At 40.8% G+C, this 14,772-nt stretch overlaps 1 protein-coding gene across 3 annotated transcripts in view; it reads left to right on the plus strand.

Moving 5' to 3' along the window:
- The window catches only part of sv2ca (synaptic vesicle glycoprotein 2Ca), a 226,386-nt gene that overhangs the window by 74,144 nt on the left and 137,470 nt on the right, over positions 1-14,772 (plus strand). For all 3 annotated transcript variants that reach the window (XM_069937707.1, XM_069937726.1, XM_069937715.1), the window contains one exon: positions 3,262-3,442. In XM_069937707.1, coding sequence (XP_069793808.1) covers positions 3,262-3,442 — 181 coding nt within the window. The remainder of the gene's footprint in view (positions 1-3,261; positions 3,443-14,772) is intronic.

Below are 14,772 nucleotides of genomic sequence, written 5' to 3' on the forward strand. Positions count from 1 at the left end.
ATTAACAGGAATAACAGGACAATCCGGAGCTTTATCTTTAGGGCAATTTTATTGAAATAAGTAATAAACTGACCAAATTCCAAATTTAATTTGTTAAAATAGCCTTAGCAGTAGCTAAGAACTGTATTGAAATTATTTGGAAATCTGACTCCCCTCTACATATAGCACGATGGACTGCTGAGATGAATAGTTGCATACCTATGGAAAAAAATTACACACACAACTTAAAGAACAAATATGACCTATTTATTAAGATATTTGGATCATATAGGGGCCCAATTTTAATTATAAATACAATAATTAAAAGGATAATAATAAATGCTGGCATATTATGAATGCAGGTAACTTCCCTATATTATATTGTAAAATATATATATTTAATATTGGAGAGTTTTTCTGTGTATATTTATGGAAAAAAAAATCAAAAATAGCATTTTTTTTATAAAGAGAGGGAAGAGATTGCTTTGATCTTTGCATTCTCTTTGGCCACAGGGAAGGAACTGAAGTAATTGGAGAATGGCAAATGTAGTGGTGGTGATACCACCACCAGCCCACTGCAGGGGACGGTCTCTGTTCCTGCAGGAAGACCACCTAAGGGGCTGACTCCAGCTAGCCAGCTGTCAATCAGCCGACCTAAATAGACCACCAAAGGGGCTGACTCCAGCTGGCTGGCTGTCAATCAGTCTACCTGAATAAAAACCTGAGCCGGCCCCTGCTGAGCCAGTCACATGGGGAGCCACCAAGGCTTGAACTGGTCTTCAGACTTTTACTGGAATAAAGCCAGCTGTAGTCTTTTGAGTTTGTACTTGCTCGCTGCTACCTCAGCGCACCACAGAAGTCTCCTTGTTTAAAAAAGGTAACTGAAGAATTCTGGGAATTATAGCCCAGTGAGTGGTGGGCAAATATTGGAGAGGAGTTTTCAGATTTATTGTCAGAGTACATACATGGCATCACATGCAACCCTGAGATTCCTTTCTCCTGCAGGCACAGCAGAATTACCACTAATTGGTAGTGCAAAAATTAACTGCACACAGTGTGAATATGTAAACAATCAAAAGAACTGTAAACATGTAATGAATACAAACAAACTGACTCTGAAATAAAGGGAGAGCAAAAAAAAATCAATAAAATGCACAAGTAAGAGTTCTTAAATGAGTCCCTGATTGTTTGTTGTTGAGGAGTCTGATGGAGGAGGGGGAGCAGCTGTTCCTGAACATGGTGGTCTGAGTCTTGTGACACCTAGACCTCTTTTTTGATGGCAGCAGCAAGAACACAGTGTGTGCTAAGTGATGACGGTCTTTGATGATTGCTGCTGTTCTCCGACAGCAGTGTTTCCTGTAGATGTACTGAGTAGAGGGGAGGGGTTTTCCTGTGATGTCCTGGGCTGTGTCCACTGCCTTTTGGAGGGCTTTATACTCAGGGGTATTGGTGTTCCCATACCAGAGTGTGATGCAGCTGGTCAGCACATTTTTTACCAAATATATGTAGAAATTTTCCAGGGTTTTGATGTCATGACAAACCTCTACAAATTCCTGAGAATGTAGAGGCACTGTCGTGCTTTCTTCATTATGCCATTGGGGTGTTAGGTCCAGGAAAGATAGTGACTCCCAAGAACCTAAGCATGCCCACCCTCTCCACCTCTGGTCCCCCAATGATCACTGGATCGTATATCTCTGGCTTTCCTTTCCTGAAGTCAACGATCAGCTCCTTAGTTTTGGTGACATTGAGTGCAAGGTTGTTGTTGGTGCACCATTCAGCCAAGTTTTCAGTCTCCATCATGTATGCAGACTCATCCCCATCCTTTATACAACCCACTCCCATGATATTCTTAATGACCGGTTTTATAAGCATTTAGAGAAGCACAATCTCTTGGAGATGGTTGCCGTGGCTTTGTGAAGGGAAGGCTGTGCCTCACAAGGCTGATTGAGATTTTTGAGGCAGTAAGAAAAGACATTGATGAAGGGAGGTCAGTAGATGTCGTGTACATGGATTTTAGTAAGGCATTACAAAAGGGGCCCATGAGAGACTCATTCAGAAAATCATGAGGCATGGAATCTATGAAATCTTGGTTGTGTGGATTCAGAATTGGCTTGCCTGTAGGAGGCAGAGAGTAATAGTGGACAGGAAATATTCTGCCCTGGACGTCAATGGCTCGTGGAGTTTTTCAGGGATTGTGATTTTTATGTGACCGAGATGAAGAAATGGAAGAATGGGTCAGTATGTTTGTGGATGATGTGAAGGTTTGAGATGTTGTGGATGGCACTGAAGTTTGTCATAGGTTACGAAAGGATATAGACAGAGTGCAGAGTTTGGCAGAAAAGTGACAGGTGGAGTTCAATCTGGATGTGTGAGGTGATGCATTTTGGAAGGTCAAACTTGAATGCTGAATACAGGGTTAATTGTTGGATACTTAACAGTATGGAAGAACAGAGGGAGATTGGGTTGCAAATCCATACATCTCGCAAGGTTTCCGTGAAGCTTGATAGGATATTTAAGTAGATCTAAGGGATGCTGGGCTTCATTAGGAGGGGTATTGAATTCAAGTGTTGAGAGGTCATGTTGCAACACTTGGAATATTGTGTTCAGTTCTGGTCACTTCATTATAGGAAGGAATGTGGAATCTCTGAAGAGGGTGCAGAGGAGATTCACTTGGATGTTGCCTGGATTGGAAAATATGTTTGCTGGTTAGCAGAGCAAGGGTTTTTCTCTCTGAAGTGAAGAAGGATGAGAGGTGATTTAATAGAAGTCTATAAGATTCTGAGAGGCATTGACAAGGTAGAGAGCTAACATCTTTTTCCCCAAGGAGGGAAAAGCAAACACCAAAGTGAAGGGAGGAAAGTTCTGAGGAGACACCAAGGTTAAGTTTTTTACCCAGAGAGCTGTTGGTGGAGGCTGAAACATTAGAGGCATTAAAGAGACTCTTAGGCAGGCACATGGATGAATGAAAAATAGAGGGGTGCAATGTAGGAAGGGTTTTGTATTTTTTTGGTAGGAATATACTGGCTGGCACAACTTTGTGGGCCAAAGGGCCTGCACTGTACTGTAGTGTTCTATGTACTCAACATGTCCTACCTAAACTCTGTGATTAATGTAACTCGAGTAATTTTGCTCAAAGATTTATGTTGCAGCAATGTTGTTGCATGATTTGAAAAGATGGTTCAAGTTAGAGATTTTGTAAACTCTTCTAAGTACTGTTTATTTTAACAAACGTTTTCGCTGAGACAACATTTTATTAAACAAAAGCCCTCTGTTTCATTGCAGGCAGTATAGTCTACCTTGGGATGATGCTCGGGGCCTTTTTCTGGGGTGGTTTAGCAGACAAGATGGGCCGTCGGCAAACCCTCATTATTTGTATGTCCATCAACGGATTCTTCGCCTTTCTATCATCTTTTGTCCAGGGTTACAGCCTCTTCCTTTTCTGCCGATTCTTTGCTGGATTTGGGTAAGATCAGCTGCCACCTTATCAACATTCCATAAGTGTATTAAGCTTTAATTAAAGTTTCCTTTTAAAATATCTCATCAAAAACCTGCATCTCATTATTGACTGTTGCAACAAATCTTGTATTTGATTAAATGTATTTGTTCTGATGAATTTACTGTTTGTGCTTCATGTACAAATTACCATTTAAAAAAAGAAAAGATCAATCCAACTGATATATTTAGTGAGAAGTTCAATAGAACACAAGGAACATATCCAGGAATTTTAGATAATGTATTGAGTTTGATAGAGATGGGCACACTTCCAGGCTTCATAGAGCTGTTAGCGCACCACTGAGGAACTGCAGGTTGTGCATCTGGCACACAGCTCCGTGACATGGTTTTGATCCTAATCTCTGACGCTGTCTGCCTTGTGACCATATGTGTTCCTTTGGGTGCTCTCCTTTCCCTTCATGTTCTAAAGCCCCGTGGCTTATGAGACCTTGTGGCAATGAGTTCAGAAATCAGAGGTGCAGGTGACCTTGGGAGTCCAAGTGCAAGATCTCCTACAGGTTAACTTGCAGGTAAGATTGTGGTATGGAGGTCGAATGCAATGCTAGCATTCATTTCCAGAGGGGTACTACCATATGAACTCATGTAAAAGTAGGTCTCATGTAAAAGTCATGTAAAAGTCGACCCCCTATTTTTGGCCAAGAAATCTGGAATTTTCCATATATCTTGTGTAAAAGTCAACTCTAGCCCCTCACCTCAGCCCCAGCCGGTCTCAGGGCCAGATCTCCCAATGCCTTCAACGTGGATTTCCCACCTGGTCCCAGCTGCCTACAGACTGGAGCACCTGACACTTCCAACAACGCAAATACTTACCACGCTCCTGACCTCACCTGCAGTAGGACATGTGTTTTGATGCACAGGCATTGTATTAATACTTTAATTTATTGTACTTTTGTTCTTTATTAGTTTAGAGATCATTTGGATCTGCTACTGATATGGTATTTTGGATTCTAGTGTGAATTTCAACCTCTCGATAATAGCCGACCCCGTAAATTTAACATTAAAACATGGTTGAGAAAATTTGACTTTTACACAAATATATATGGTATATAAAAGCTGAGATGTAATGTTTTGGCTTTATACGGCATTGGTCAGGCTGCACATGGAGTAGCTGAGCTGTTTTAGGCTCCTTATCTAGGCCATAAGACAACCTTGCAGGTCAAAGACAATGACGCCTTCCTTTTGGACTGACTGAACCTCTTCTATGAATGGTGCGACACCGAAGAAAACTACATGTCCCCCTGATGAACAGGCTCCTTGTATAGCCATGGCTGAGGTGAGGAGAACCCTATCCAAGGAGATCCCACACAAGGCAATGGGACCAGACCACATATCAGGCCATTTACTAAAGGACTGCGCAGACCAACTGACGGACGTCCTTATGGACATTTTCAACACGTCACTGCAGCAGTCCATTGTGTCCATGGGTTTTAATACAGTCACCATCATCGTGATACCAAAGAGTGCAACAGTAATAGGTCTCATTGACTACCATCCAATGACACTGACTTGCACCATAATGAAATTCTTAGAGCGTCTGATAATGGAATGCATCAAACTGCACATCCCAGAGAGACTGGACTCATTTCAATTCACCCGTAGACAGAACTGTTCCATTGATGATGTTATAGCCTTGTACCACCACTCCATCTTGACCCATCTGGACTGCAATGCCTCATACGCCTGGCTGCTATTCATCAACTTCAGCTTGACATTTAATATGATGATCTCCCAGAGGCTGGTGGAGAAGTTGCCCTTCCTGGGACTCAACATCCCTCCCTGTAACTAGATTCTGGACTTCCTAATGGAAAGATCACAGTCTGTCCATGTCAGCAGGAGAACATTGAGCACCTATCACAATGAACACTGGTGCACTTCAGAGCTGTGTGCTCAGCCCACTCCTATTCACGTCACTGATTCACGACTGCAACACCAAATCCAGCTCCAACCAAGTCATCAAGTTTGCAGATGACATAACACTAGCACTTTTTACACTTGCATCCCACTAAATCAGCTGTTCAATGTCCCAGGATAGGAATGGGGGTTTTGCTGTTCATACTTGATCACTCTTAACACTGCACGAGTTCACGGGTTCACTGAGATTATGACTGTTCTACCTTCTACCGGTGATGTCATGATGCATCAAGCGATGGTGGACCTGCCCTAAATCCTGATCAATGTATTATGATCTTATATTTGAACAAAATTAATCATGCCTAATTATAACATAATTAAGCTTTATGTACAGCACAGTATGAGCTCTTCAGCCCCTGTTGTTGTTGTGCCGACCTATATAAACCTTTGTTAGAGACCGTAGGAAAGTGCTAACAATAAATAGCAATAGCAGACAATTTGAAAAGAGCGTGGGAAAGTTGGTAGGGCTATCATGCATAATTTATAAAGACCATGGGAAAAAGCAATGGCGGACCTTACCTTCAGAATTTCGTGCAGCAAAGAAATATGAATGTTTGCATGCACAGAACTCTCATGGAGCTGTTTCTCTGCCATATGGCATTCTGGGAAGTCAGGTCCTCCATCACTTTTTCCCATGGTCTATAAATCGTGCACTATAGCGCTACCAACTTTCCCACACTGTTTAAAAATTATCCACTATTGCTATTTATTTCTCTCTCTCTCTCTCTCTTCTGCTGTGACTTTCCTATGGCAAAGTTTAAACCTTCATTTTAATCTTTTCTTCATCACATTCCTGTACTCACACAAAATATTTGGTCATTTCTGTCCTAGAATGCAATTGCCCATTCTACACTTGCCTGATTGCAACGCTGGCATCTGCAGATTCCAGGGATTGCACTAGGGATCGAGGCAATCTATCCCCGGCATGAGATGGCGTCATCTCATGCCAGCATTGGGATGATTTTCATTCCACACTAGACCCTTTTTAGGCCAATAGGCTGTTAATTCCTGGGACCACTTGCAAGTGTGAAAGGGGCTAGTAATTGGCCTCATTGGCAACAATGATGAGATGCACGACAGAGAAGAGATGGAAAATCTCATGAAAATGGTGCGAGAATAAGAACCTGAACCTCAACATGGACAAACCATAAGAGATCATTGCGGACTTCAGGAGGACCAGAGACATCCGACCTCCACAACACAATAGCTCAGTAGTGGAGGGAGTAGAGAGCTCCAAGTTCCTCAGAGTCTACTTAAGAGTATGGATGAGTTGACAAAAATGTTTGAAGATTTGATCAGATGAAGAAATGGAAATGAATATATGCACACTATAAAATCTGTTGGGAGAAGCAGGGCCACAAAAGTACAAAGTACTTGTTGCAATGATCGTGATCATTTTTCCATGGCCACTAGCAAGGCCTTGATTATAGTTATCATTTGATTAGACTTGTCTACCAGCAGGAGGCTGATACACAGTATGCAAGATCTGTAATGGAGGCTTGCAGCTTCATGGTGCTGTTTACAACACCTTTAAAGTAAAGAACTTTTTCCTTCATCCACGTGTTGTCTAAGAACTCACACATATGATACAAGATGAAACATGGTGTCAGAAGTGGGATGAAGGAAATTAGAAGGAATACTTTAAAAGGAAAATCTAAAGTCAGCAACTGATCAGTGAGAGAAACTAACAAAGTGGAAAAATGGAAGGATTACATCCAGCAGCGAAACTTCAGCTGACAGGTGACATGTGGCTGAAAATTGGAACAAATTTAAGCAGAATTTTGGATTGTATTTAGTGGCAGTTTGAGCTGACGAGAAAAGTGATAAAGTGAAAGCATCAGTTTTCTTACATGTCATGGGTGATGAAGCTCTGGAGGTGTATAATAACTTCACATTTGCTGCTGAAGGAGACAAAATGAAACTGCGTACCTAAACACAGATTTTACACATGTGTACAAAAAAATCAAAGAAAGTATTGATCAGTATGTGACTGAATGAAGAAACAGAAGCAAAATGTATGAATTTTGTGGACTGACAAAGACAGTTGATGAAAGACAGACTTGTGTGTGTCTAAGGGAAAGACTGCTAAGAGAGCAAAATCTAGACCTGGAAAAAGCCAGAGCACTCTGTAGGCCTCAGAAACTGTAAAAACTCAGGCTAAAGAGCTGTTTAGTGAAACTAGCTGCAACGTGGATACAGTGAGCAAGAACAGACATAAACCGTTTAACAAAAAGCACCAAAGTGGAAAGAGAGGCATGGCCAGTGAAGAAAAACGAAAGGGATAATCAAAAGTCACGTCATCAATGTGGTACACAACACCTACCAAGTAAATGTCCAGCATATGATAAAACATGCAATATGTGCAACAAATGCAACTATTATGCCTGTTGCTGTAGGAACCAAGTGCAGCAAATCAAGGTTCATGCAGTAGGTGAAAGGGAGATAGAGGAATTCTATGTAGATGTTGTGACTGAAAACAAGAAAGAAAACAGAGACTGGATGAAGTGAATGACATCTACATTTCAGTTAAATTGGATACTGAAACACAAATTAATGTAATATCAGAGACTGATTTTAAGTAGATTAGACCCAGACCAAAGATGTATGGAACAAAAGTGAAGGTGACAGCATATTCAGGTACTGATATACCAGTGCAAGGAGAATGCATGGTCAAAGTGAAACACAAGTACAAATAGAACATGCTAACTTTCATCATGTTACCAAAAATGTACAGGCCATACTAGGTTTAACAGTCTGTGAGAAACTGAAACTGGTAAAAAGAGTCCTCGTTATGGAAAGCCAAGGAGAGACAGTCTATGATGAACTCATAAAAGAGTACAATGATCTAGGCTACCTTCCAGGAGAACACATAGTGGATAAATGTGTGCCACCGATAATACATCCATGCAAAAACATTCCATTTGCACTTCAAAATTAACTAAAGCCAGTGTTGGACAGGATGGATAGCCTGAACATGATTCAGAAGATAGATGAGCCAATGGAGTGGATGAGTTCACTTGTTGTGACAAAAAGAATGGAAAGCTTAGAATTTTCCTGAATCCAAGAGATCTAAATAGAGCAATAAAGAGAGAACACGTGAAGAAATCATGTCACCATTTGAAAATGCAAAGTTTCTTAGCAAATTAGATGCATCATCAGGATTTTGGCAGTTGAAATTGGATGAAGCAAATTCAAGACTGTGCACGTTCTATAGTCCATTTGGCAGATAGAGATTCCTAATGTTACCATTCGGAATTGCCTCAGCTCCTGAAGTGTATCACAAAACTATCCATATGGTCTATGAGCTCCTGGTCGGAGTTGATTCCTCAATGGATGACATCATAGTATGGGGAACCACAAGAATGGAGCATGATGAGACACTAAGGAAAGTGCTGGAAGCAACAAGGAAAGCAAGCCTGAAGCTGATAGAGACAAATGCCAGCTTGGGGTGACAGAACTAACATTTGTAGGAGATATTAATGGCAGTGAGGGCATCAGGCCAGATCCCAGAAAGGTGTTTGCCAGAGGGAACAAGCCAAAGCCACAATGCAAAAAGAACATACATGGAATGGTCAACTATAAGGGTAAATTCATATCCAACCTCTCAGAAAAGATGGCTCCATTGAGAAAACGAACAGAAAAGAACATTGAATGGGAGTGGAGTCATGAACATGAAAAGTCATGGAGTGAACTAAAGAAACTGCTCACAGAGGAACCAGTTCTGAGGTTTTACGACCCAGCGAGACCCATTAAGATATCATCAGATGCATTACATAATGGGCTCAGTGCAGATCTTCTGCAAAAAATATGATGACTGGCAACCTATTCCGTATGCATCATGCTCAATGACAGACGCGGAGACGTGATACGCTCAAATTGAAAAGGAGCTGCTCAGCATCACATACACCTGTGAAAGATTTAATCAGTTTGTGTCAGGACAAACAATCAATGTAGAGATTGACCATAAGCCCTTGATTGCATTGTTCCAAAAACCATTAAATGAATATCCACTTAGAATACAAAGAATAATAATTATGCTGTAACGCTATACCTTGAATGTAGTGTACACTCCGGGTAAGCTAATGTACACAGCAGACACGTTGTCTAGAGCTGTTGACACAAGAGAGCCCACAAACAGCACAATGGATGAAGACATGAAAGCCTTCGTGGACATGATCACAAGTGCATGGCCCATATAAGATGCAAAGATGGAGCTCATAAAGTCAGAGAAAAACAAAGATGAAACACTGAGACAACTGAGAAAAAACATCTGGGATGGATGACCCAACATGAAGCAGGACTGCTCACCTGACGTTTCAGAGTACTGGAACTGTAGGGCGGAACTATCAGTGGTTGAAGGCATCATCTACAAAGGAAGCAAAATCCTTATCCCAAAGAGTGTGAGGAAAGAGATGGAGGACATCTCAGAATTAAATAGTGTAAGAAAAGAGCACGAGAGGTGATGTACTGGCCAAGAATCAACATTGATATAGCAAATGAAGTGTCAAACTGTACAATATGGTGGAAAGATCAAGCCAAGCAATCCTGCAGAACCACCAAAGCCACACCCAGCACATACAGACCTTACCAGAAGGTAGGCACTGACCTATTCAATTATCAAGGGAAGGACTATATTGTAGTCACAGACTATTACTCCCTGTATCCAGAGGTGTGTAACCTGAACATCACCTCTGCAGATGCTGTAATAACAGGAATGAAAGCCATATTCTCCAGACATGATGTGGGAAATGAGGTCTTCACAGACAATGGACCCTAGTTTTCCAATTTAAAGTTCTGACAGTTTGCCAAAGAGTGGGACTTTGCATACACCACGTCAAGTTCTTATTTTCCACTGTCCAATGGTCTAGTGGAAAAATTGGTACAGTGAAAAAACTGATGAAAAAGGCAAAAGACAGTGGAACATATTTCTACCCGAGCATGCTAGTTTACCACACAACACCGCTCAAGTGTGATATGCCATCAGCACAACTCCTTATGGGACGTGGGCTAAGATCAAACCTACTCATTCAGGAGAACCTCCTGAAAATAAAAGAGGGAGAGAAAGTTCAAAGAGAAATAGAAAGAAAACAAAAGTATTTATTTGACAGAGGAACAAAAATCCTACTGGAACTCTACACTGGTGACCAAGTAAGGCTAAAAGACAAAACAAACTTATCGACTCAGAAGGGAACTGTCCTTAGTGAAGTCCAACCAAGATCATACACCATTCAGACAGATGAAGGTACTGTTCTGCGAAGAAATTGTTGAAATCTTCAAATTGGACCAGCCACAGTAGATGGAAAGACGGATATTGCTGAACAACCTGAATACACATCTGAGAAGACATCGCCTGAGGAAGCAACTCAGATTCAAGGACAATCAATCAGGTGATCGTCAAGTCATGAGAATCCTCCTAAGAGACTCATTGAGCAAATTTAAAGGCTCCTGTTACAGAATGAAGTAGTGCTGTCTTATTCACTCTTATTGTATGTAAATGTGAACACACGAAACATGTTTTAAAAATGTTAACAATGTTGATAATAATGAAAATGTAAGTTCCTGATGTTGAAGTTAAAATTGCAAAGAAAACATGTTAATTAAAAGTAAGCTTCTTTTGTTTTAAGAAAAGGAGATGTAATGATAGTGATCATGTTTGCATGGCCACTAGCAAGGCCTGATTATAGTTACTGTTTGATTAGACTTGGCTGCCTGAAGGGGCTGACACGCAGTATCCAAGATTTGTAATGGAGGCTTGCAGCTTCATGGTGCTGTTTACAACAATTTTAAAGTAAAGAACCTTTTCCTTCATCCACGTGATGTCTAAGGACTCACACATACAAATACGAAAAGAAACACTTATGAATGTTTTGACAAAAAGATTCTGGCAGCACAGTTACGTAGTGGTTAGCAAAACACTTACAGCACCACCGACTTAATTTTCAATATGGAGATGTCTGTTAGGAGTTTGTACATTCTCCCTGTGACCTATGTCTGTTTTCTCCGGGCGTTCCGATTTCCTTCCACTCTGCAAAGCAAATAGGATGTAATGGGCAGCATGGGTTTCATGAAGGGACTTCCACCATATTGTTTCATTTTTGCTCTTAAATTCAAGTGTAAATTATATAATTCTGAAATATAGTTGTTTCAAAAGTAATTAATTTTACATAATTTGATTTTGTTTCCACACTTAAATTTGAATTTCTCTGCACATAATCCCCCACCATCAACCACACTTCGCTGGAATCATGTATCTTCTCCTGGTAAAGGGCTGAATATTTTTCATTCTGAAGTATATCATGAACCAGACAGGTTTTTAAGCCAAGTTCATTGACTTCAAATTTTCAGACTTCAGCAATGAACAATAAATTCCCAAGCAATTATAATTTGTTTTGAAATTGTGACTCCGATTTTTTTTATTCCAGGCTCCTGAATTATTAATGTGGCATCAAAACCTGTTTCTTTATTCGCATAAGCTTTTGTCTTACAACTCACCCCCCACATCCAACTCTGAGGAACTGTTACTGACCCAAAACATTTAACTCGTTTCTCTTTCCACAATGCTGCTTGGTTGCTGGTTTCTTCCAGTATTTTTGTTTCTGTTTTAGACTCCAGCATCTGCAGTCTTATTAATTTTCACTTCTTCATTACTTTGTCTAAATCCTGGAACTTTACTTATAAACACTGACAGAGCATCTTCACTGGATGCATTGCAATAGTTCAAAATGGTGGCTCTAAAATAATCATCACATCCTGTTCATGTTGTTTTCCTGATTTCTGTTGAAGTTTGTTATCACCCTATAACCCCTTGCCTGAAATATTTCACTTGTTTTTCCTCCTAATTCAAGATTCAATTTATTATCAAGATTCAATTTATTGTCTTAGTAATAAAACAGTGTCATATTACATGAAATTTCCTTTTGCCTGTTGCAAGGAAGACATATTCGCCACGGGCAGAAATTGCCTGAGAGCCTCTTATATTTCTTACAATCAGACTTGCAGTCAGAGAAAGAGAAGCAAAAGAGAAGGCCCCCCCCCCCTCCCTGAGTCACCAAGTGTCCGTAGATTTGCCTCCAGCGCTTCTGCAGCCATGCAGAGTCCAGACCAAACCACTGGCAGCCCGAGTTCAAGATCCAAACCTCTGACACGGTCAGGAAACCTTTGGCACCCTCAGAACTCCTCACATCCAGGTTCCGATACCTGGTACCCCTCCAGCCAGTTTGAGCCAGTCTGCAGCAGTCCGCAGTCCATAGCCCGGCGCGAGTCTCCCGACAGCAGTCTTCAGCAGCCCACAGCTTCTATGGGTTCCTCGCCTTGAGTCCCCAGCAGCCCACCCCACGCACTGGTCCCTCAGTCTCAGAGCCCCTCACTGGTCCGCCGCCGTAGTCACCGTCCTGTGGGTCTTCTCTAAAGCTTCTCCCTCTCAGGCGGGGGTGATCGTTCCATCCTCTGGTGCCCTGCTCCATTCCTCTGGTTCCCTGAAGACTGCAGCTGATTAATAGGCACCATCATCCATATTGCTGATGTTTCTGCCCCATCTTCAAGGAAAAGTTGAAGAAAATTCATGACCTGAACTATCTGTTCAGACAGCAGGAGAATTTTTTTAAACATAATTTCTTCTGATATCATAAGATTTGTCAGCATTTGTTCTGATAATTATTTTCAACTCATTTCCAAAATTAATTTTCCAGGAATAGATGGTATAAGCCCTTTTTTGGCTACAGAGACACTTTTGAGCAGTATTTAGTGGATTCTCTCACTGGGTGACTGGATTTTGTACATTCATTAATGTTGAACTCTCGTGGCTAACCTGGCATTGCAATATATTGCTTATTGTAAGAGATTAACTTAACCAGTGAACACAATTTGTATTTGATCTTGTACCTCACCAATGAATTGTTCTGTAATGCTGTTCCTGGAGAGACAGAGAGAGGTTTATCTGCAGTTAACAAATCCAACACAAATTATGCCCAAAATTGTGCAAGCCCTGAAATACTACTTCCTCCCCCATTCTTGCCTCTGCTCGCATCTTGAATTGCTGCTCGATCTCTTTCCACAGAACAGCACGGTTGCAGGTCAGAAGGAGATAATTTATCCCATCACTGCCTCAGTGCAACACCAAACAATGAGAAGTTGAAGGCCTCACTAAAGTGCATGTAGACAACATCCACAGCCTTTCTTTTATCAACATTCCTGGTAACCTCCTCGAAAAACTCAGTAAGATTGGTTAAACATCAAACATAACATTAAGCTATGTTAACTCCCTGGCTATCCAAATACTTGTATATCCAATCTCTTAGAACACTTTCTAATAATTTACCTGCTACTGACGTCAGGCTCACAGTCTTATTCCTAGGGTTAATTATTGTAGAACTAGAGCATGTAAGTTTAAGGTGAGAGCAGAAAACTTTAAGAGGGACATGAGGGGTATCTTTGTTCACTCAGAGGTGGTCCATAACTGGAATGAGCTGTCAGAGGAAACTGCGGAAGCAGGCACAATTCTTACATTGGTATTTGGACACACTTATGGATAGGAAGACATAACAAGAATATGAACCAAATGGAAGTAGCCCAGAATATTAACTTGGTCGGCATGGACATATTGGTTTGAAAGGTCTATTCTATGTATGACTTTATGACTTACATTAAAAAAAAATTCTACTGACTGGTTGCATCACGACCTAATTTGGTCCTTTGTGTGCGCAGAAACGCAGAAGGTTTCAGAAGATAACTGTGAATATTGATACCTATCTACAGTATCTTTTATATTCGTTTTCACTTACAATACTGGGGTAATTTAGTATACACTATTGTAGATATTTTTATTTTAACATGCCTGCTCAATGCAAATTTTGGTGCAAATGAATGTTGTAATTCTGTGTAGGGCAATAAACTCATTATCATTTTTAACCACATACAACTAATTGAAAATATTTTTTTTAGAAAATATTCTATAGCTAGATCAGGACATGATAATGATTAATATTAATGAATGCATACATTCAACATCTTAGCATATAGAAAATAGAACAATTACAGTACAGTACAGGACCTTCACCCCATGATGTTGTTCTGACCAATAAAATCCCAATGAACAGTCTGAATCATCCCTACCTTGCATCCGTAACTGTTAATGATTTTTCTCGTATCCATGTGCTTAAGAATCTTTTAAATGTCCCTATTGTACCAGCCTCCATTACCACCCTGCCAATACATTCTAATTGCCCACTACTCTCTGTGTAAAAAAAATTACTCCTGATGTCTCCCCTAAATTCTCCTCCCCTAAACTTATACAGATGTCCTCTGGGATTCTCTTTCCCCTGGGACATAGGTGCTGGCTGTCCATCCTGTCTATGCCTCTCATAACCTTAT

The sequence above is a fragment of the Narcine bancroftii genome, chromosome 1 (genome assembly GCF_036971445.1).
Source record: "Narcine bancroftii isolate sNarBan1 chromosome 1, sNarBan1.hap1, whole genome shotgun sequence".
Lineage (NCBI taxonomy): Eukaryota > Metazoa > Chordata > Chondrichthyes > Torpediniformes > Narcinidae > Narcine > Narcine bancroftii.